The sequence below is a fragment of the Carassius auratus genome, chromosome 18, assembly GCF_003368295.1.
Source record: "Carassius auratus strain Wakin chromosome 18, ASM336829v1, whole genome shotgun sequence".
Taxonomy (NCBI): domain Eukaryota; kingdom Metazoa; phylum Chordata; class Actinopteri; order Cypriniformes; family Cyprinidae; genus Carassius; species Carassius auratus.
The window spans coordinates 81,589-106,068 of record NC_039260.1 but is presented as its reverse complement, the minus strand read 5'-3'; the positions used below and the strand labels follow the sequence as shown (position 1 = coordinate 106,068).

Sequence of the window (24,480 nt, the reverse complement as noted above, 5' to 3'; positions counted from 1 at the left end):
GGGGGTCGCGACCCACAGTTGGAAAAACACAGCAAGCTGAAGAAACCGCGCGCTTATTTAGACTGCAGGAGGAGGAGAGTTTGACAGTTTACACAGAGACGAAAATGGTGTCATTTGTCAAAAGTTCCCGTTTTGTCTTGTAAAAATTCTCCGTATTAGTTTTCTAAATTCAGTAATTTTCTAAAACTCAGACATCTACTAACCCCAGTTTTATTATTAACAGGATCCTCCACACCTCAGTCTTCAGTCAGCTTGGATACAGATACACTGTCTCTAACTTCAAAAAGCAGTTGAGCCCAAAATCGGTGTTAATATTTCACTCTCTTATTGTTCATATTTTAACACTGTATTGGTGTTGCATGAGGAAACACTTTTGAAAGCGTTAAATTAACACTTTGTGGGTGGTTCTCATACACTTTCAAAGTGTTGGAAATAACTCTTATGGCGTTGTTTTCAGGATTTTACTGTGCATGATACAGGGAGTGACATTAGCTTAAATCCATTCCATCTTGTTTAATGAAATGAGAAAAATCTTGATTATTTCAACATATCAAAGGAACAAATTTGTAAAAATAAAAGTGACACTGTTGTGTATCTAAGTCGTTTGTGACCAATCATAAATAATAAAAGCTCATATCTCTTTCTCCGGAAGTTCTGGCATGAAATTGGAAGCTGGTTATATTAATAAGGAGTGCTTAGTTTTTGAGCAAAGGCACACAAATATTTACTTGAAAACATGCCATGTATATTTCTAGTCTGCATTATTTAAAGCCATTATTAGCTGCTGCAGACCAGGGCTCTCTAATGATGGACCCGTTTACACAACTCTTCAAATATCAATAGGTTATCACTTTTTACACAACATAGGCATGCAATGGTTTTCATTTCCAGTGCATAAAAACATCAGCACGTTACACACATCTGTGAAAAGAAAGAAAGAAAGTTTGGCTACACCTTTGTGATCAACCAAATTATGCACATATACTATTAATTATGTAAAACTATTCAAGATATATTCATCACATGCTTTTGTTACTCACTAGATTTGTTGGTTTTGGACAACACATTCTTTCTCAGAAGTTGTTTTAGTTGAATTCAATCGACTTTATTTAAGTATTAATTGGTTTAGACTGTTTTACACTGCTCTCTAGTGGTCTAGACACATTTCTGTTCTTCACGCCATGATTCTGCTTAAATTAAACTTCGCGTAGATTAAAATTCACTCGGTTTGAAAAGCAGAATTTAAAGACTTATCTCAAGTTTACCTTATCACAAGTTTACTCATGACTTAATGATGACAGATTGACAAACGCCCGCCTATTTCACACACACACACACACACACACACACACACACACACACACCCACACACGAGTGTTAGGAAGTCAATATTGGTTGTCGACTCTAGATCCGCTTCTGTCACAATGTTAAAGATGGACTGGACATCACTTTATGCGCTGTTCATATGTGTTTCATATGTTAGTTCAACAAAACTACATGAAGCAGCTCGAGTGAAGGTCACACATGCAGGTAAGATAACTTTTAATCAATATTTAATCGGTTTTATTCTCAAAGATCATCGTTCTGTCAAGAACAAGGCTAATCACATATGTTCTGTTGAAATAAATAGAGAAATAATAGATATTTATATCACGCTTAGATCCAAATGTGATCAACTTTGTAGTACAGAATCGGGAAAATAGGAGCATTTTGATGTTAAAACAAAACAAAACCAACAAACAAACAACACATTTAATTCATTTGAATTGTAATTAGTATGAACAGTATTTGTTTCATTTTATAGTCACATTACGGTAAAAGAGATTCAAGCTCTCACAGATCTTTATTTTAACACCAAAACCGCCGGGTCTCTTATCTCAGCTGTCTCTTCTGTGTTTCAGTAATGTACTAGGTCTGTTTGAACACACTGCACGCTTGATAACTTCAGTGTTCCTCTGTTTCAGGTATAAGCAGATTCTCTTTTGAAAACAGTGATAATAATTTGGTGAAGCTCGTCAGCACCTCTGGTAACAATATCATCTGGGTCGGAGGAAGCACGGTCCTCTATTCCATCAGACCAACACAATCCTTCAAACCCCATCAGGTACAGTCGTGTTGATCACGTACAGTATATAATACAGTAGATCTCAGACTGTACATGACATCTGAAGGGTTCCCAGCGGATGATCTCTCTAGTTCCTCTGCCAAGGGAATGATATTTTACATTAAACGATTATGCAAAAACATATGCAATGCAGCTTTTCCAATGCAAAACATTTGAAACATTTCATTTTAAAGTAAAGTTTATGGATTGTGGAATACATATGAAACATACTTCTGTTATGATCTCTTATTTGCACAGTTTTGTTTTGTAATGTTTCATGTTTGCTCTTGTTTAGGTGAACCTGTCTCTTTGTGAGGATAAAGGGAAAGATTCACACAACTCTGTGAGTATTAAAGTCCAGAAATTGTGATATTTACACTTACCACATGATTACGTTTTGTTTATGGAAGAGTGATAAGTATCTGAGTCTGTTATTTGAAAAAAAACCAGTTTTACTCGATTACATGCAAATAACTTTGAAAAGAAAAACCATGTTTACAATTTTTTTAACTCTATAGTAATATCATCACAGTGTTCACAAGATGTGAATACACTTTTATAATCTCTTTTTCGATAATATACAGTATAGTGTCACGTGTGCGCACTTCAGTAAAAATGCAGGTTAAGGTTGGCTGTGTTTACATGAACACATCTTTTATTATGCATAATTAAATATTGATGTAAACAGTATTGTTTGGGGGCTTGTTGGTAGTTTTTTCTTTTTAAAGGTCACTGACAGCTGTTTAACTGTTGATTTTTCCAGCTCTGTTTACGGATCTCTCTGCTCAGAGAAGGCGTCGATGGAAATCTATTCATTTGTAGATCACATGATGGAAATACAGAGTGCTGTGACTTGGTATGTCCTTGTTTTCTTACTGAATGCATTGTAAACTCATATGGAAGTATAAAACGGAGCCATTTCTTTTGTTCCAGGGCTCTGATTATTCTCCAATCAAATGCTTCACGTCAGAACATTATGAGCCAGATATTAATGAGCCGTCATTACTTGTTAGTGAGTATTGCACATAATTTAATGAGTATTGAAATGCATTCATGTTTACACACATATGGTGCATGAAGTAGAATTGCAAAAATAATGGCAGTTTAATTTCTTGTTGAATGTCTGATATTGAAGAAGGGCAGCATTCAGCGTCCATATCTCTAGAAAATGTTATCATGAGACATTCTTGACTGACCATGAGTAGTTTATTGTTAAACCCCACGCTGAGCACAAAGGAGTATTGTTACTTTGTATATTATTATTATTATTTAGTCAGGAACACACTGTGCAGGCTTTGTTTGGTTTGGCTCCTCCGTCTCGCTCCATCTCTGTTCTGACACTGTTGTGAATGCAGATTCTTCTGAAATGGTTTTAGAAGAGCAGCAGGTGATTTGAACTATTGAGGCACTGTTCCTTGGTAAAGCTTTTTGGATAAAACCAGTACAATCACCTGCACATAATTCTTTATTTTACCAAAGTTTCAGCAAAACGCCTTTGTCAAGGTATCATTTCTTGTATGGTATAAATAGACAACAATACACAGGTGTAATTAATCAATCGTTGCATTACATTGACCAAAATCTCAACCTAAAACACATCAACTTGTGACACAGCATTCAAAAAAATCCACAAATCGAACACTTGAACTCCAAATGGTTTAAATGTGGATTTTGATTTCCTTACCATACAAGAAATGATACCTCGTGTGTGGTCATATGTTCTTTTTACACAATGTTGGTGTCTTCAGACCTGCACCACATGTGCTGAAGAAATAGAGTTGAGTAAAACATTATGAAACAGTGTTTTTTTTTTTTTACATTATTTCACATTGCTTGGTTCAAGACAATGCAGACGTGTTGAACCCCAGGTCTGCTTCTGATGCTCATAATGTAGTTCATGTATTTGCATGATATCATTTATTGCTGATACTCCATTGTTAATGTTCAACTCGTAACAGACGAGCTGTCCGATATCATGTTGCTACCACAAAACTGTTCACTATCATTTCATTTCTCATACAGTATGACTTTGTCTTATGTAGAACACAAATGAGATGTTTAGCAGAATGTTCAAGCTGCTCTGTTCCATACAATGAATGTTAACCTCCAAAAAGTACCATATATGCATTTTAACACTAGTCCATTGGTCTTGTGCACTTATGATGCACGTAAAATGCATCTTGTATTGAAAACAGCCGATTGGTTATTCTGCTATAAATATATCTGCAGGGTTCAGAAGGTTTAAATGGTCATTTTTGGTTGAACTACAGTTACAGAGAGTGTCTGACAAGAAGGATCTAAATTCTGCACGTATTTAACACAATTGTTTTTTTGCATGTCGTCTTTAGCTCAGTGGTTTCTTGATGAGGAACTTAAAGAGTAGCTAGGCCTTTCCGTGTACTGATGGTCTGGAGATTGTGTCCATATATAGATCTATACAGACGCATGTTGACCCTTATTTAAACATCCTGAGTACAGCGCCATCAAAACATGTGATGTAAGCGGAAAAAGAAATAATTACAAAACCTGATAAACAGCTGTTGTTTGTAATTATTAATCAAGTCAAGTCAAATCACCTTTATTTATATAGTGCTTTAAACAAAAAACATTGCATCAAAGCAACTGAACAACATTCATTAGGAAAACAGTGTGTCAATAATGCAAAATGATAGTTAAAGGCAGTTCATCATTGAATTCAGTGATGTCATCTCTGTTCAGTTTAAATAGTGTCTGTGCATTTATTTGCAATCAAGTCAATGATATCACTGTAGATGAAGTGACCCCAACTAAGCAAGCCAGAGGCGACAGCGGCAAGGAACCGAAACTCCATCGGTGACAGAATGGAGAAAAAAACCTTGGGAGAAACCAGGCTCAGTTGGGGGTCAGTTCTTCTCTGACCAGACGAAACCAGTAGTTCAGTTCCAGGCTGCAGCAAAGTCAGATTGTGCAGAAGAATCATCTGTTTCCTGTGGTCTTGTCCTGGTGCTCCTCTGAGACAAGGTCTTTACAGGGGATCTGTATCTGGGCTCTAGTTTTCCTGGTCTCCGCTGTCTTTCAGGGATGTAGAGGTCCTTTCTAGGTTCTGATCCACCATCTGGTCTGGATACGTACTGGATCCGGGTGACTGCAGTGACCCTCTTTTGATAACTCTCCAGTCTGATCATTAGTCAGAGGATATGACTTCATGTTATGGGTTCATTCTAGCTAGAGAAGGCCTCAGACCAAGACAAACATCCCCTGAGGTGGAGACAGGAACTAACAATTGGGATTTAATAAAGTCAGGTCCCAAGCCTGGGTGGTTTTACAATTCAATGGAAACAGAAGGTAATTTACATGGAGGACCCAGGGAAGGGGCATTCCCATTACAGTAATCAAAATATTAGAGTTGGGTCCGAGTCCACCTTTGTCGAGTACGAGTCAAGACCAAGTCCACAAACATCGAGTCCAAGTCCGAGTCCGAGTCCAAAAGGGGTCGAGTTGGACTCAAGTCCGAGTTCTTAAAGGCCGAGTCCGAGTCGAGTCCGCCCGAGTCCAGAAAGTAATTAAATTAAAAAAGATTATAAATTGGTATTGTACATTTTTACATTCTATTAATATTTTAACCTTTCAACCCATTAAACCAATGGCAATATAAAAATGTAATAAAAAAAAATACCAGTTACATCTAGTCATTGCCATTGAACATTTTTATTTTATGTCAACAGAACTAGTTTCCTATCAAAAAAGGTTTCAAAGGTTTTATTGTATTACAAGTGCATGAAAATACAAATGAACCTATTTTATTATTGTATCACACTATATTGTCCTCCAGTTAAAGATGACATTTCAGTTATTTAATGCCTCTCCCCCACATTTGACAGAGGTAAAATGCAGCCAATGAGGAGATCCTTAATGATGACATTATGAATTTCTTGTTGTCTTGGAGAACTTGCATCATAAAGTTGCATTGCTTGTTTGGTCAGTTCTGGTCTTGCAAATCCTGCAATGCTGAGCTGTGCAGCATCTGTTGGTACTCTGTTGCATCGGTTTTCGGATCACCAGTACACTGAACCGAAAACCGTTTCTTTCGGAGGCGTCCGATTTGAGAACCGATGAACTGATGATACTGCGCATGCGTGTAATTTTTCAAGTATTTTGTTAAACATCGGAAAGTGTGATAAAACTATATATATATATATATATATATATATATATATACTATTTTTTTTTAAGATAGGGGCTACATTTCCTAATCTGTATATTGTAGATTATGTATGGGCCAAAGGGGTTTTCAGGGAAGTTGGACAATAATTAAGACTCTAAAGACTCCATGTTTAATATGAATAAGGGATGATTTATGAAATATCTGTACTGTATGTATAGTTAATGATGACAGATTCACAAACTGAGTTTGTAGTAAACAGAACATGAACACGAGTAGAGCAGCTGATGATACTGAACTGCAGCATGTGCCGGTGTCCTGACATTTTATCCTACCCTGTCAGATTTTCCTACCCGGGTTTTGAGCGATTCTCGTTCTCGAGTCAAGAACTGGTTGTATCAGTTTTCAGATCATCAGTAAACTGAACCGAAAACCGTTTCTTTCGGACGCGTCCGATTCGAGAACCGAGGAGCTGATGATACTGCGCATAAGTGGTTCAGCATGAAGCCGAATGACTCACAGCGCGTCTGAACCGAACTGATTCTTTTGGTGATTGATTCTGAGCTGATTTTGTGCTAATGTAATGAGTGCGGGTAAACCGATGGCTTGAATGAAGGGCAATCTGACGAAACGTAAGTTCATTTAATAACAAATACATCGCAATGGATTATGTATCCGGTGAACTGTTTTTTTTTTTCAACCGGTTTATTGAATCAAACCGTCCGAAAGAACCGGTTCGCGGAAAAGAATCGAACTTCCCATCACTAATCCACATCGATATCCAGTGAGTGGTGCGTGTGTTTCGTCTGCAAGCAGGAGACTTCTGCCTGCCGGTGTGGTGCAGTAAAATGACAGAAGGAGAGACATTCATTAATTTTTCATTTCAATTTTATGCTGGTTTTATTGTTACACATGACGTGGACTCGACTGTACTCGGAATATTTTCCGAGTCCAAAATGTTCAAGTCCGTGTCAAGTCCGAGTACAAATTCACCCGAGTGCGTGACAAGTCCGAGTTCATTCAAAATTGGACTCGAGTCCGGACTCGAGTCCGAGTCCAAGTTCGAGTACCCCAACTCTACAAAATATTATGTTTGTATTGTCTGTTTCTCAGGAGATCAAAGTATCTCAGGTTCTTTCATCCTAACACTATCAAATATCACACCTAGGTTCCTAACTGATGATGAAGAATTGACAGAGCAACCATCAAGTCTTAGACAGCGTTCTATGTTAATACATGCAGAGTTTTTAGGTCCTATAATTAACACCTCTTTATTTTTCTGAATTTAGCAGTAAGAAATTACTCGTCATCCAGTTTTTTATATCGACTATGCATTCCATTAGTTTTTCAAATGTTTCGCTGGGCCATAAAGAAATATAGAGCTGAGTATCATCAGCATAACAGTGAAAGCTAACACCATGTTTCCTGATGATATCTCCCAAGGGTAACTTGTAAAACGTGAAGAGTAGCGGCCCTAGTACTGAGCCTTGAGGTACTCCATACTGCACTTGTGATCGATATGATACCTTTTCATTCACTGCCAAGAATTGATGGCGGTGATAAGTATGATTTAAACCATGCTAATGCACTTCCACTGATGCCAACAATGTGTTCAAGTCTACGCAAAAGAATGCTGTGGTTGATTGTGTCAAACGCAGCACTAAGATCCAATAAAACTACTAGAGAGATACACCCACGATCAGATGATAAGAGCAGATCATTTGTAACTCTAAGGAGAGCAGTCTCAGTACTATGATACGGTCTAAATCCTGACTGGAAATCCTCACATATACCATTTTTCTCTAAGAAGGAATATAATTGTGAGGCTACCACCTTTTCTAGTATCTTGGAGAGAAAAGGGAGATTCGAGATTGGTCTATAATTAACTAGTTCTTTGGGGTCAAGTTGTGTTTTTTGATGAGAGGCTTAATAACAGCCAGTTTGAAGGTTTTGGGGACATATCCTAATGACAATGGGGAATTAATAATAGTCAGAAGAGGATCTATGACTTCTGGAAGCAGCTCTTTTAGGAGCTTAGATGGAATAGGGTCTAACATACATGTTGTTGGTTTAGATGATTTAACAAGTTTATACAATTAGGACTATTCAATTATGGTTGACTGGTTGACTAGTTGAATAGACCTAATGATTAAAAACAACGGATGTTTTTGGGTTTATTTTTTTATTATTTATTTCCGTTTACATCACATGTTTTGACGCCGTACTCAGGAAGTCTGGCCAGGGAGCAGCCAGCAACCAGTTTGGGGTGGCACAGAAATCTCCAGTATTTCAATATAAAAATGTGTTTGACTATAATGTACTGGACTGAGTACAATTAATTTCTACTTAAATATAATTGAGATATTTGTGAATTAGATCAAGTAATACTGAGTGAATATGTCAATTTGTATAATATTCCTCACCTCCAGGTATTTTAATAAAAGGGGGTCAATTTTGCTTTACCGGTCATTCAGCTTTTCAAAACTCACAAATGCTTGCTTTCCAAAATTGCATGCTCATGGAATACTCGATGAAGTTTTTCACAAAATGTGAAAAAGGCCAGAAGTCAATAGTAGACATAATTGTCAGAATATAAAATTATTATTATTTTATGCATTTAAATGGTTTAATAATCTCCAATTGCAGAATATATTTTAGTACATGCATTTGAGAGACCTTCTTGTGTGCTGCGTATACATGCACAGTTTGCAGATTTAATCACCTTTTTGGTAATTTCATGACTTAGCTGATGACAGAACTAGGTGTGTATGCTGTTGCCTATAATATTATTATTTATTTATGATAAAGTAAGATAGAGCATGTGCCTCATTATTTGCGTACTGTGTGCCATGAAAGCTGTAAAACGACCAATGAGACAGGAAATTGTGTTTTACTGACATAATCTCATAAAAACAGCAACTCATCAAACCAAAGTTCACAGTTGTTCTACTGAAGCTCATTTGGCGGCTGGAGCGTTTCCGCTCAATTTACTCACACTTGCTGAGGTGAAGCTTAAATGCACGTCTAAAAATTCTCCCATTTGATATAGTCATAAAGATCAAGTCAATTCAATTTAAAACAGTTGCAAAAACCTCCTTTTGAGAAATAGGAATCATTTTGCTAGTCAATGTCTGTTCATTAATTCAGCATCCTCGGTCAAATTGTATTACAGAATTGGTAGTATCTTTATTTGTTATAGCAGTTTCTTAGTTTTCTGACAAAAGACTCCCCTGTCTCTCAGTTATGCACAAATACAGTACATACCTGGCTACAAATCAATTAAACCATAGTGAGTTTGAGGGTGTAGTGAGCAGCATGTACTACAGTATTTACCTTTACGTAGAATAATGAAGTTCTGTTATCTGAAGTATTGTATTCATATTGTCTGTGTATTGTGTAGTAGTATTGAAATCTTTTAGATCATGCCAACTTCCCTCGTGGTCAGTGCATGCAGAAGAACACGCTCAACTATAGTGCTTTGTATTACACCAGGAACGAATTAAATTTCACGTCATCCCCATTGTTTATATTCTCCCTTCCAATTCCTCTTTGTCTCTCACTACCTGGATTCATTATGTGCTAAACTCTTTCCTTGAGTCTGCATGTTTTTAACAGTCTGTATCCACCTTTTTCCTCAACGTGGAAGTAAGTCTGTGGGTGAGACTTCCGTTTCATTAGCCGCTATAGGTAAATAACGAGGAGAATAACAACGTGCGGTAAACGGTAAAACTGTTTGCAGTACAAACCAGGATTTTCTTAATTAAGATAACAATAATATGATAGGACACATCAATTGTCAATATCAATCAGCAAAACTAACTGTTTTGTACAGCTAAACCGGAAGCTACACCCATAGAATTTACAAATGGCGGTGCCCATTTTTTCATCAGGAAAAAGGTGGATACCTCATTTTAATTCTGGTAAAAAATTAAAATCATTTCTTGTTAAATTCTACATGTGGCGTCCTGTCTGATCTCTATATTCTGTCTTTCAGATAATATGCTGTATTTCATCAAGCCTGAGAAGGGATTGTACAGAATAAACAAGAATGACAAAAATGACAACATTTGGCCTCAGCCGAGTCAAACGGGTGAGAAATTAGATTTAACAATTCTACACACATTTCACTGCCACAGTGAGAATTTACATTTTTCTCTGAAATAAATTAATATAATTATCAGAACGATGCTGTTTTGATTCTAAACAGCGCTGTTTTTTCTTTAGAGCAAACATACCTGAAGCTGATCGCTGGTAAAGACGAAGACAAAGTTTATTCCTTCTTCGCAGAGAAATACAAAAGTAAAGATGGTGAGAAGTGGATTGCACGAGTCTCTCAGAGCTGCATGGTGAGCAGAAACACCCCAGAAATCATGAAGTGAATTTGTCATTTTACTGAAGCCCACATAAAGTCTTCATGTCCGGAAAACCATCTAAGCTTTATGTTTTGTTAATGGTTTAATAAAAATTTTAGCAAAATATGATTGCAATTAATGGTTGCACTTTATTTTACAGTACGTGTACTTACATGTACTTACAGTATACTTACAGTGTATTTATCTAAGAAAGTTCTGGTAATACAAGGTAACTACATGGGGTAGGGTTAGGTTTAAGGGTAGGTTCAGGGTTAGTACCTTGTTATTACATAGTTATTGTAATTACTATAATAAGTACATAGTATGTACATGAGGAACAGGACTGTAAAATAAAGTGCTACCCAATTAATGATGCTCCCTATCCTTATCTAACCTGATAAAGATACTCCACCCCAAAATAAAAACATCGATCATTTACTCCCCATCATGTGGCTCCAAACCTGTATTAGTGACTTCCTTCTGTGGAACACAAAAAATATAATTTTGACAGTCAAATGATATAATGACAGTTACTGTTATTTACATAAATTACATTTACATATGCATATTTATATTCATTATATTAATGTTTACTTCAGATATACACTACCAGTCAAAAGTTTGGGATCAGAAATCTTTTTAATGTTTTTTACAAGATTCTTTTGCTCATCAAGGCATAAATCTTATATCTGGCAAAGAAATCTCAGATTGGTGGCATGAATGAATATGCGTGGTGAAATTGTAGTCATTAAAGTGATGCAGTTGAATAGTGAATGAATGGTATAATTCTAGCCTAGCTAACTAGTAATTTGCCATCATCTGTGAAGTGGATGTGCTGCTTTGATTTGTGAATGACGTTGTATGTAATACGTCATAAATGACTAGTTTCCAATGGGTGTTTACAGCAGAGCAAGTTCTGCTCAGCTTGTGTTTGATATAAACTCCCATCTGTTTCTTAGCAATATCTGACCGCGGAAGTTGAGAGCAGCCTCTTCAGGTTCTGATAACAGCACACGTCACAGACATTTGTGTACACAAAGAACTGCGTGTAGGCATTTAGGCTAAGCTAAACCTGTTTACCTAAATTGCTAGCTGTTAGCATCTGACTAACACTCATGGTTCAAGTCCTCCTAGGAAGTTCGTACTTATGAGTTGACAAGTCGTAAATTCGATGTCGGGTACGTTCAAGTCAGTTTAGTCGACACAAGATGGCAGTGTACCCTCTTTTAATAAATTACAAGAAAATACAACAAGGTGTGTTAACTCTGCTTATAGAAAATGTCGAGCAAAGAATTTGCATCAGGTGTGTTTTGTGTTTTTAATTTTTTTTTTATAATTTATGAAGCCACCTTAATTTGTATCACATAAAACGTATTAATTGTTATATTGCAATCCTGTCTATCAATTTCAACTAAAAAATTACCGTCAACAACAGACGCCGCATCGCAACAGTCGTCATGTTTCTCGTTGACACGCCCCCAACTCGGAAACTCTGAGCTTAAACAAAATTCTCGTAATTACGACTTTATGTTGCTGTTGATGTGTTTTTGACTCATAAATACGATGTATCCGACATGACTTGAACGCACCATTAGATAAGTGTGGGTGTAAAGTGTTAGGCCCAATCCCAATTCTACCCCTTAGCCCTTCCCCTACCCCTCCGTTTTGCGCGTTCACGTGAAGGGGTATGGGTGTCTCGATTCTCTTTTGGTTGGAGGGGTAGGGGTAAGGGGAAGGGCCAGATAGCCCTTCAACGAAGATTTTTCAGGACCAGACTTCAAACGAAGGGGTATGAATTATCTCGGCAGCATTGATGGGGGCTAATCCCCCCAATAATTAGAAATCGCTTAACCATTTTCTCAAATATTGCCTATTCGAGAGAGAGAAAGAGAGAGAGAGAGAAAGAGAGAAATGGAAGTTGCGTGTATTCTCGTCTGTGCGTTTATCTTTTTAGAATGAGTTTACCTAAAAACAGTGATTGTATCCACTCGTCGCTGGAAAATATAATGTAGCGATTCAGTATTTAAACTGTATTTAATAAAAGTCATGGGGCAGCTTTGACAAGATTATTTTCTCCTGGATGTGTGAGCTGCGCGATTTCCGATATGTGTGTGTGTATCAGTAAGCAGCTCATTAATACAGAACGATAATTAAAGGCTCTAATGACCAGCAGTATATGTGTGTATTATAAGAGCTAGACGACGAATCATGACGTGTGATGGCATAGTAGTGGTGTCCCAATCCTTAGGGGAAGTGGAAGGGGTATAAAATAGAATTGGAATTGGGCCTAATTTTCAAACCACTCCCTTCTCTCTTTCTGGTCTTTCCTGGTTTCACTTCCTGTTTATGCTTTCACCTTCTCTGGATTCAGTTAGGTCAGTCCCTTAACACTTACTTTGGTTTTAGTTGTATTATTTTTATTTTGGCTTCAGTCTGCCTCTTTTGATTGTATTTCCATTAATTAACCTTTATTTAAAATGTATCAATTCAGCTTAGTTGATTTTTATTAAAACTGAGATTTAATCAAATAATTTTGTTTATTACTTACCTTTTAGTTTACTACAGCTATTAGGATCTTTTCGTTTTACTTTTACCTTATTTTAGTTCATCTGATCATCACCATCTCGGTATACAGTAGGATTATAGCAGTCCTAGTAACTGTTGTATCCTTAATGAGCCGTACAGGTTATTAGTAGCCTAAATCCTATCCCTGCTCTATCCCTCTTTTATTCTCAGCACTTAAGGCTATTACGTAATTGTGAGCACAGGTGACAACTGCATAGTCAAATCTCCTAGTTTAAACTAAATAAGGAAAGCCCTATCCCTCAATCTTATTATCTTTTATTTGATCCCTTCATAGCCAACCTGTGAACCATCAGTGCTTTGAGAAATAGTTTTACCACATGTATAGTCCAGTCATTAGAAGACTATTTACACTAGTTGTCCCTCACCAGCTATCCACACCTTACATGGCCTACGCAGCCATTCACCATATAGGTAGCGTTACACCTCTGTACATACTGGCATTTGCGTTCTGCCTCACAAGTGTGCCAGTATGTGGCAGACATTCCACAAACATCCAGCCCTGTCAGCTCACCAGGACCACCTGGAAACCCAGCAGGGCACTTTGATGGACGTCCTTTAGCCTAAAGCAGCCAACAACCTGCAATGGCAGAGAAAGGAACAGCGATTCAGCGACAGAAGTGGACACCTGACACCCAGTCTGAACCACCGGGATCTAACCAGCATCATCCTCTCCTTGGCCCACAGCTTCACGGGCCTTATACAGGATGTAAATGAACTGAACTTCAGTTCTACATGGAACTGACACTTGCTCAACGAGAGAAAGCACAGAACAGATGCAAGGAACCTTACAGAATGGTGCAACAGAAGGAAATCACCAGTCTTCAGGAGGCGCTAACAGCTGCTGGAGACCAAGAGCAGCTTGAATAAGCCACCAGACAGGACTTGGAAAGAGAACTGTTTCACACAAAGTCACTGTTAAAAACAGTGTATGTGGAACTTAATGAGAGAGACACCAGATCTAAGGTCTTAGAAGGCCATCTGCATGCAGCCAGAGCAGAAGTCCAAACTCTGACTCTGACTCTACAACATTAACAAGGAACTTGACATGACTCAGAGAGAACTGAAACAGTACCCCAGACTGTGTATGGAATCAAATAAAAGGCTCACTGCTGCATGCCACACATACAGCACCCCTGTACACAGATACAAAGGGGGGAAATAAAGCTCTGTTTGACATTTCAGGAAACTGACTTTCGGGAAGTCAGCTTCCTGAAATCCTCTGCAGCTGCAGAAGGAAAGGGATTTATTAAGGCGAGGCCTGAAACAGTACATGGAATAACACTCAAAGACCTCAACCTTGAGGACACATCTAATCAAATTACCAGCAGGTTAAACCAGCCAAAATAAAGGACTGATCAACTGACCTGTTTGATGAGTTCTTAGAAGGACAACCTTCTGATTCTTTGCCAAACGCAACACCGCATCAGACCCCTCCAAGGAAGGAGCATCCCTTAAAACCTTTACCAACACAACTCAGGCAAGCTCAAGTCGGTGCCGCCACAAGAGAAAAGCGACACTGCAAACATCAGATTTCTAGTGACGTTATAGCAAAACAGAGGGCTAACAACCACCTGCTGCCCTCCTGCCACCATCACGTCAGTCTGAAATTCTCTGCACACTACAACAATTCCCTACGATTCCTGGAACCTACTGGCAAACAACACCCAAAACAACCATCTTACCCAGACCAACTCACTTCAGGATGGCAGGTGACACAGCCTCAACAGGATCTGCACCTTGCTACAGCCTACACCACTACATCACACCGCCCGACAGCATCCACCACAGCACCACAATCAGAGAGCCACCACTGTCTCCCAGCCAAGAGTGGCAGGTGTGTGTCCGATTGTTCTGCACCTTTGACGTCGCTCGTTGTTGACGTTCTATGGACAAAATTGTCCGAAAGGGGGGATATTTGTAGTGTCGGGACCAATCTGACACACCATTTGTCATTTGATTTAACAAATCAAACATTCTTTAGATTAACAAATACAGTAATCACAGTGAAGAGTAGACTAAACGAGAGTGTGTATAATATGTTGGTACAAAGGCAATAGTTCTAAAACCTTAAAGTACATTTTCATTTACTCTCAATAGAGTTACATATGCAAATTACTATGCTTTTTAAAATTCTTCATTATTTCCAATCTCCCGCTTGGAATTTCAGCCTTTCTCATTGGACAAGCCCATCTTGAGAGGCGTGAACCTGCCCAGACCTTAAAAGCCTCATGCACAGTTCTGCTCCTCCTCTCTGTTCTTCTTCTTCTGCTAAGTCTTTTGTCTTCCAGATGAGGATGTGGGCTAGAATGCTTCTAAGGACACCCTAAGCATGAGCCAGGCCCTCGGCCTTGACTTTCCATTCACCAAGGATCCTAGTGTCTCTCTTAGCTCTTTTTCACTTTCCACGGAAGAAACTCCCAATCACTATCGAGTCAGAACATCTTTGGAATGCATTGCCTTTCAAACCAGGAAGAACATGAGCATGACTCCTACACCACCAAACCATCAAGTCTTTTATCTGAGACTGCATCCAGACGCTCATTCCAGGCCAAGGCAATGCAAGTATTGTACATTTAACTAAACGAACAGAGTATAAGCTGAAGACCCCATTGGCATTGATGGTTTTAAGCAGGTGGTTAACTGACTCTTTTCATAACTTCCTTCTCTGGTTTTCCTGATGGTTTCATCCAAGTCTCATTTTGCTCTTTCCCCTGTATGAGTCATTGTATGTTATTTTTATTTTTTTTAGACTAGTTTGTAGTTAATAAAACTCTACATGAGTTTCTGATTCTGCCTCACAAATCAATGTCCATTTACGATTCCAATTTGGCTACATGTTCTAATGCATTAATACTTTATGAAAGTATTTTCTGTGGCCACGAAGATATAGTTTCTTAGAGTTGATATTACGCTAAATGTTTGATGGATGAACAGATTTGTTGATGGCAGTTTAATTCTGCTACAGTTACTACAACTACTAATTGTTATTATTTATATACATTTCTCTTTTGAGCTTAATTTACATCATCTTACTGATCCTAAACTTTTGACCAGTAGTGTATATAACGTAAAAAAACTGAAATGATCTGGCTTATACATTACATTTAAGTATATTTTGGAACAGTAGGTAGCATTTCTTTTTTCAGCCCATTTATGGACATCATCTGCTGTATCTGTAATGCAGTCTGTTCTTGTGTTTTGCATGTCTGTCTCTAAACACAATAAGTGTGAACGCTTGAGCTTCCTTTGCAATCATTGACTTCCTTAAATACGTGTTATTTTAGTAGATAGGAAATGCACTTGACTAATGGCAACACCTGCGTGTTTCTCAGTAACTCACAGCCACATTTGTGCTAAAGGTAGCGTTTCTACAATTACAAGCTCATCTCAAACGCAGGTTCTGAGAGCTTAAATGTTGTCAAAGCTTTAAAAAGCAGCATTTGAGATATTTTCTTACAAGATGACATATTGATAAAGTGGATTTTTTGCATTATAATAAATCTTCAGTTTGAAATTCCTTGTTTATATTATTTGAGAAATCTTATGAAGTTTCAGTATTTTTAAAATCAATGCAGAAATACTTGCAGAACCTGATTGTTGTTTTTATACTCTTTAAGCCCTTCATATCTGTATAACCTTCTTAGGTGGAAGAACAGATGTTTAGAAGAATCTTCATGCTGATTTTTTATATACATCGGAGGCACACAGAAGCTTTCAGGCTCCAAAAAGCACCAAATCACTGAATTAAACACATCACAATCTGTTTCAGAATGACAAAGGCGGAAATAAAAATTTGCTTCAGAGCAGCTGGACATCCACGATTTACAACCGTCTGTTCTGTGGGAAAGAATATGAATTCACTCAGATGATAGATGTGGCCACAATAGAGACAGACAACGACATAAAAATTTATGCGCTCTTCAAAAACTACTGGTAAGACATAAACTTGATTTCATGCTTTGTATTTCAGGTGATCAGACGTTATCAATGTTGGGGGTAATCACATTCAATCACAGTCAGATTTAGTATTTCTCAAAATGAATAAAAACAGTGAGATTCAAACTCAGAATAAGCAATAATTAATCATTCTAATCACGTTATTAATCAGTGCCTTTGCTGCTGACCTTTAATGATCCAATTCAGACATACCAAGCAGCAAAAGCAACTTTAGATAAACATATAATTTGTGTTTCATTGAAGTAAAAGTGTTGAACTTAATGCAATCACGAGGGGCAGCACAGCTGAAAGGTTTGTTTGATCTGCATTTACATTTCAGGCTTAATCATTCCAATTTGCCAAAAATTTCTTTTTAAGTCAACATTAAACAAGCAAGTTCAGGCCATATGAGAAAACATAACGCATTACTTTCCATAAAAAGCAACACAATTGGTTACTTTTTTAGGTAGTATTGCAATATTGGATTGCATTACTTTTAAAAAGTACTTTCCCCAACACTGGCCTCAATAGTTGATGTATCAATGTATCAAGTTCAAATGAATGCCAAATGCAAATGCTCAGTTTTGAATTTGGCGTCACATAAAATGACTGTTAGCGAGTCACATGAACTTGTGAAGCCACAGTCAGTTGAGTGTTAAAGCTCAAGGAAACATAGGTTATTTGACACAGTTCCACAAACACTGATAAAATAAAGAGAGAGCGTGCAGCTGTTGTGTTTGCGTGTGTCTCAAGTTTGTCGATCTGTCTCTATTTACAGGAACATGAGCGCTGTGTGCGTTTATAGCTTGACTGAAATCAGCAGGATTTTCAATTCCTCTGAATTCAACGCCACCAATGTTCCTCCGACTCACCGGCCTGGAACGGTAAACCATCCCTGAATCAATATATAATATATAGCAAATCTCAACTGAGTTGGTTCCTCACCAAACATAACGATATTACGCCCAGCTCTTCGTATAAAGTTATACAAGTATACTCACATATGCACTAATTAGCTAAACACAACTGCTTAATTGTTTGTATCATTGCAAAATGTAAACCATATTCTAAATAAATTCTAATTATCTACAATACATGTGAGTATAAAGTAGGGCTTCGCGAAATTCGATTCATTGTGCATCCCTACCATATAAGCATTAAGATAATCACAGATGTGCTTTCAGGGATGTCCTCAGCTGCAGAGTATTTATTATTGGCACTGTTTACTAAATGATTCATTCTTGAGTTTTGAGCCAAAGACAAACAACTGCAGATGCTTCACATTACAACGCCTTCATTACAGTCAATTCACTGTTGTAATGAAACATAAATGTTGTGTACTTGAAATTAACTGCTCATCTGTAATCCAGTCAGTTTTGGGTTTTGTGTCCTTTAAAACTAAAACTTATGCTCCACTTATCATTACTCTTGGTTCTTTATGGAGATTCTGAATGACATTTTTACATCTAGAACCGACTGTTGAGCTCTGTAGTCCTAGATTATCCTTCAACTAACTTCTTGTGGTTTCTTTAGTGTGTTCCGGACAGTACTCGTCTAAGCACTGAAGTGCTGGGGTTTATGAAGGATCGTCCAGAGATGAAGGATTGGGTGAAGCCAGAGAACGGCCCCCTGTTGTTCAGACACCACCATTACACTCATATACAGGTGGACCGGGTACGAGACCACACCGTCCTGCTTCTGTCTCTAGGTACGTCAATCTGTCTCCGTGAACCGTGAGGAATTTATTGGTTTGGTTTTATTGAGGATCCTGCTTTACAGGGACTGATGGAACAGCAACAGTGAGAGGAAGTAAATTATATAATCATTGCAGTTAATAGTGTTCACCGTGTGTTTGATTACATGTAATCTGCAACTTCACTGTAACTTTACATTTCTGCCATAGTCACCACTAATAACCTACTTCTAAATATAATGTAGAAAATTAACATTTTCTGTAAAGCTGCTTTGCAATGATTTTTATCATACAAATAAACTTGAACTGAAGTAAATTGATGTAAATATTTGCTATCACTTCTTAACAATTAAACACATCCTTGCTGAATAGTTTTTGAACTATTTCTAAATAGAAAGTTGTGATTTCTATAACAAAAAAAAAAGAAAGAATAAAAATGTATAGACCCCAAACTTTTGAACGGTAGTGTATATTGTTAGAAAATATTTATATTTTAAACAAATACTCTTCTTTTGAACTTATTCATCAAAGAATCTTGAAAAAAGCATCAGAAATGTTAAGCAGCACAACATATATAAATATACAATTTCCGAAATGTTGCTTTGAACAAAAACTTCTGCATTTTTTTTCATGCCTAGGGACATTTAGCTGTTTTGTTTGAGTTTAGAAATTTTATAAATTAAATTATATTACCTATCCTCTCAAGAGACCTGGAATCAGTGTTACCAGTGCCACAGGTGCATAGTTTTTCCATTTTTGTTGCATAAACACCATCAAACCAATGCGAGCTTCAGATCCTCCATTGTTTCTCAATGGAGCTGAAAACTAAAGATGTCCGAGTTCCAATCCTTGTGCAACTGATACTCAACTGCCATTGGCTCATCTCCGTTCGAGGGGAGGGGCTTATCGATAGGCCAGTTGTGCATAAGTGTCAATTATTATGAAGTGCTTATCGTTCAACATCCTGTTTCACTCATAGGTCAGTCACATAACAGAAGTTAAAATGGGATAAATGCAGTTTCATGTTGATTTAAACCAGTTTCACATTAGATGTCTAACTGCTGCAGGAAATCTAATGACTAACAAACCCTAGTGAGCTAAGTAGGTGTCATTGTTAGGCATCAGACGTGAAGGTTGTTCCAAACACTACATCACAAAATTATGCTATCTAATATATAACAGTCACAGAATGCATTGTAAAATGCGAAGTGTAAATGATGTAATTAAAACATGATTATTTCATGCAGAAGCAACATGTATGTAAAACTTAATGTGAATAAACTGTGTTAGTCGTGCACTTTTAAGTAAATCGCTTTGTGATGTGCGTGTGATGGTTAGCATGATGTCTAGGTAGTTCCCTTTACAGATTAGTTAATGTCCTTTTGTAATATTTTCTCACAGAAAGCGGAGGGGTTCATAAAGTGCGGGAAGATCCCGTTTTTGTGATTGCGGAGTATCTGCCGTTTCCACGAAGGACGCACATCACCAGCATGCTGCTGGACGCTTCGGAGGTACGTCACAAAATAATACCCAACTTCTCACTTCCAGACCAAAGCAGGAACACAAAAAGTACTAGAGCCCTATGACTTGAAAATGGAATTTACTGCGTAACACGGAACATCATGGAATTTGTTACATTTTGGGTGAATGAATCCAAAGTATGTTAGAATAACGGCATAGACCAACGCTTCTTTTGCGTCATCGAAGGTTAACGCCCCTTTTTGGGGGAAAGCAAACGGATTCCCCTGATACAGAACTCGCTCTAATTTCTTGATAGCAAATATGGCAGAAACATACACACTCTCTTTGCCGGCCGAGGACCGTGAGAGGTATTTAATGAAGCTACTGGATATGGTGTTTACAGAGGTTTCCCTTTGAAATGGTCGAAAACTGGATTAATAACCCCACGCAGTGGCCAAATATGGACATCTAACGTTACCATTATCTCGTGGAATCACCAAGTAGCCTACTTTTGTCATTAACACACTCACAGTATGATAAACTAGACGGTGAGGCCACGTCAAGAGGAGTCGGTGGTTTACTTGGATCATATTTCACTTGATTTAAGCTATTGACAGTTTTGTTGTAGTTAGAAATACGAAGCTGCTAGTAGCTACGTGATTAACGTTAGCTCTCATTAGGCATGCTACCTCGGCTGTTAACTGATTTTAAGTTTCAAATATTCGCAGGCTAGGACTAAACAATATAAATATTATACAATATCTGTTTGTAATCGTGTCTGACAGGCCTGTACACATCAGAAACAATGAAAAACAAAAAGTCCCTGGAGGAGTTCTGTATCAGGAATCCATTTGTTTTCCCCCAAAAAGGGGCGTTACCCTTCGATGACGCCAAAGTAGCGTTGGTCTATTAAAACCTGTTATGGTCTAGTGTCTGTGAATACTAAACCACTGTATGTTCTGAGTGTCTCTGTGTGAATGAACGGCCAGATGCGCGGTATTCGTTAACTACACACATACTGAAGTGTGCATGATTTCATTAGATTCATGATTTCATGTCTGAGAAGGTGAACACATGAACTTTATCTTAAGTTTTAACTTTCATTTGATTACCAGAATTTCTGGGAGGAATTTTTTTTATTGTTAAAATTGTATTAAATTATTAAAATGGAAGTCAGATAAAAGACAGAATTTGGTCAAAATACAATGGAATTTGAGAAAAAATAAAATGTATTTCATAGTGTCCAAAAGTACCTAAATCAGTAATCAAATTTTAAAAAGTATTGATGCCAATTTTAACCAGTATAGCATGCATGCCGCTAGCAACGCCAAGGTCATGGGTTCAGTTCCCAGCGAATGCATAATCTGATGAAAGGATTATTTTGAATGCAATGCAAAACTAGATGCAAAAATATAGATGTTATTCAGTGTAACAGCGATCGGCTGTATTAATAATGAGCGCAAAGCACAGGGTTTCACAGGGCAGTCTACAGTTATAGGTACTTTCAGTTACTCTGAATGTAAATGTATGAAGAGCTTCAGTTGTGTCTTGATTTTATTAGACTCGTTTCCTTTGAAATCTATGTTGATCTTCAGTTTTAACACATCTTATTCTATCATGTTATCAGCTGTTGTACTCATTTATCCTGTTCAATTTCTCAGAAGCGTCTGTATGTGAGTTCCAGTAATGAGGTCGTTCAGATTGACCTACAGAGATGTGATGATTATGGAGATGACTGCAACCAATGCACATTATCTCGAGACCCCCACTGCATTTGGAACGGTTTGCAGTGCACCTCAACTGCAACGTAAGACCTCAATGCACACACATCTGCTTCCTTCCTGATAACACTTGTATTTTAAGCAAATGCTCAAAACCACTGTTACTGAAGCTCATCATAGTTATTTAATGGACTGAAAGAGTTGTGGAGCGATGCTGGAGTGTTAAGTGGTTTCATGCTGGTTTGAGTCTCTGTGATCTACAAAATGAGTTACACACTAAAGTTTCAGACGTTTTTGAGGTTTGTCCAAATTATCTTAAGCACAAGAAATAGTGATGCTTGACTTGCAGATTGCAAACGGTACCTACAATCATTCTGAAACCTCACAGACCTTATTTTCTACCACTGAAGCATGAACATAAATTCCCCCACCCAAGCAAAACCACACCACATGATTCACTTTCAAAAAAAAAAAAATGATATGAATAAAACAAGCACCACCTCAGTAATGTGTTCTCTTTTCCACAGAAGCCAAGTCCAGGATATCATTAGCTGTGGTAAGTATAGCTCTTTTTTGGTTACTTGGTGTTTTTCACATTAGCCATGATCACTGTGGTCTCAAACTGAGTGTAACGGTTCCTGAACTTCCCGAACATTGTATTTCCTGAACAAGGTGTAGCCGAATAAAATTTTAATGTGACTCCCCCCACCACAGTTCCATTGCAAGCAAATCTAGATCACCATCTACAGAGTTTCAGGTTTAATGCTGTGGTCTACATGACACCAACTCCCTCTCTGCGTCCGGTCTAGTTTGTGTCATGCATTTGTCAGAGGTGGGGGGCTCCCAAATTTAATGACAAAATAAAAAAAAATGACTTGACTTTGATTTGGGATCCAGTGACTCAAACTTTATACCTTGACTTTATAACAACTGCAATTTAAGTATTATTTTTATTCAGGTACGTCCCTCTTTGTAATGACTAAAAACAATAGGGAATTGTGCCACGCTGGTGTTTTATCAATTAGTTATGATTCTTTTGCACCCAATCCATCCAAAATCCTGTATATATAGCAAAATGCCCCTTGTATAATCAAAATGGGTACACCCCTAATATAAAAATTAGGTCTGCACATGGTTACGTTAGTATTATTTCTAATTTTTATAGCCACATTATTATAAAATCACATTGTGACACAATTTTGCAGCCCTTAAAAGAGACAACAAACTTGCATTTTCTTTAATGTCATTTAAAAAAATGCTGGGTTCTTTCAACCCAACTTTAGGTCAAACATGGACTAACCCAACTTCTGGGTTACAAACTTAATGTAAAAATGTAACCCACCTGTTGAGTTAGCCCGTATTTATATTTGACCCAAAATTGGGTCGAACCCAGTATTTTCTTTTTTTTTTTTTTTAAAGAGTAAACCATGTCTGTCCCACATAGGCAGCTGTCTACACTGGCAGCATCTTTGATAGTGCGCTCAACTCACTATTGATTAATTCTATATATATTTACGATAGGAAATAAGAAAACATCTTAATGGGATATGATCTTTACTTAATATCCCGATACATTTTTGGCATTAAAGAGAAATGTATAATTGTGACCCATACAATGTATTGTTGGCTATTGCTACAAATATACCTGTGCTACTGATGACTGCGTCTGTGCTGCAGGGACACATAGATTTACCAATTTATGTCACTTTAATAAACGCATCACATGACCATCTGTTCTGCAGAGAAGCCTCAAGCTTCACCATCAAAGACTGAAAACAGACTGAAGACGCCAGAGCTTCTCCATGTCCCTCCATCCTCTAAACACTTCTTGCTCTGTCCAGTGACGTCACTCCATGCCACATACCACTGGATCCACGATGAAACACCTGAGGATTGTGTTCAATCTGAGCTAGGCTGTTTTTACCTCATTTACAGCATGAATACAAGTTACGAAGGGGATTACAGGTGTGTATCTTCAGAGGAAGGCTATAATAGGATAGTCAGTCAATACCAGCTCAGCATGAGCCGCTCAGAAGCAATCCGTCTCTCTCCTGCGCTCTTACTGCTGCTCACAGCCTCTCATGTTACTCTTCTTCTGATACTCACCTTCTGAAAATGTTACCTTGAAGTTCCCAGGTAAAAAAAAAAAAAAGGGCACTTCCATAATGTACTTAAAGTGCTCTATTTTTAAAATGACTAAAAGCATTTTTTAAATGCTGAGATAGACATTTAAAAGCACATGTTAATTCCTATTCATGGTCTCAAAATGGTAAAAAAAAGAAGAAAAAAAAAAGCTCCATTTTCATGCACTAATTTTGTACTTAATATACAAAAAAAGATTCTTTAGTACTTAAACTTAAGATCATCTAAGTGTACTCCGCTGTGTTATTTTGGGACACTATGAATATGAAATTAAATGTGCTTTTAATATACTATTTATTTATTTATTTACATTACATTTGACATTTAATCATTTAGCTGACACT

The 24,480-nt window shown here is 37.5% G+C and overlaps 1 protein-coding gene across 1 annotated transcript; it reads left to right on the top strand.

Moving 5' to 3' along the window:
* Positions 1-1,405: 1,405 nt before the first annotated feature.
* LOC113118032 (semaphorin-7A-like) lies at positions 1,406-24,480 on the top strand. The gene is made up of 14 exons (XM_026286886.1): positions 1,406-1,530; positions 1,965-2,104; positions 2,400-2,447; positions 2,868-2,960; positions 3,038-3,116; positions 10,240-10,335; positions 10,470-10,591; positions 16,953-17,116; positions 17,898-18,003; positions 18,653-18,827; positions 20,214-20,323; positions 21,935-22,080; positions 22,522-22,550; positions 23,737-24,480. The coding sequence occupies exons 1-14, from the start codon at positions 1,425-1,427 to the stop codon at positions 24,105-24,107; spliced, it is 1,785 nt and encodes a 594-aa protein (XP_026142671.1). The 5' UTR covers positions 1,406-1,424; the 3' UTR covers positions 24,108-24,480.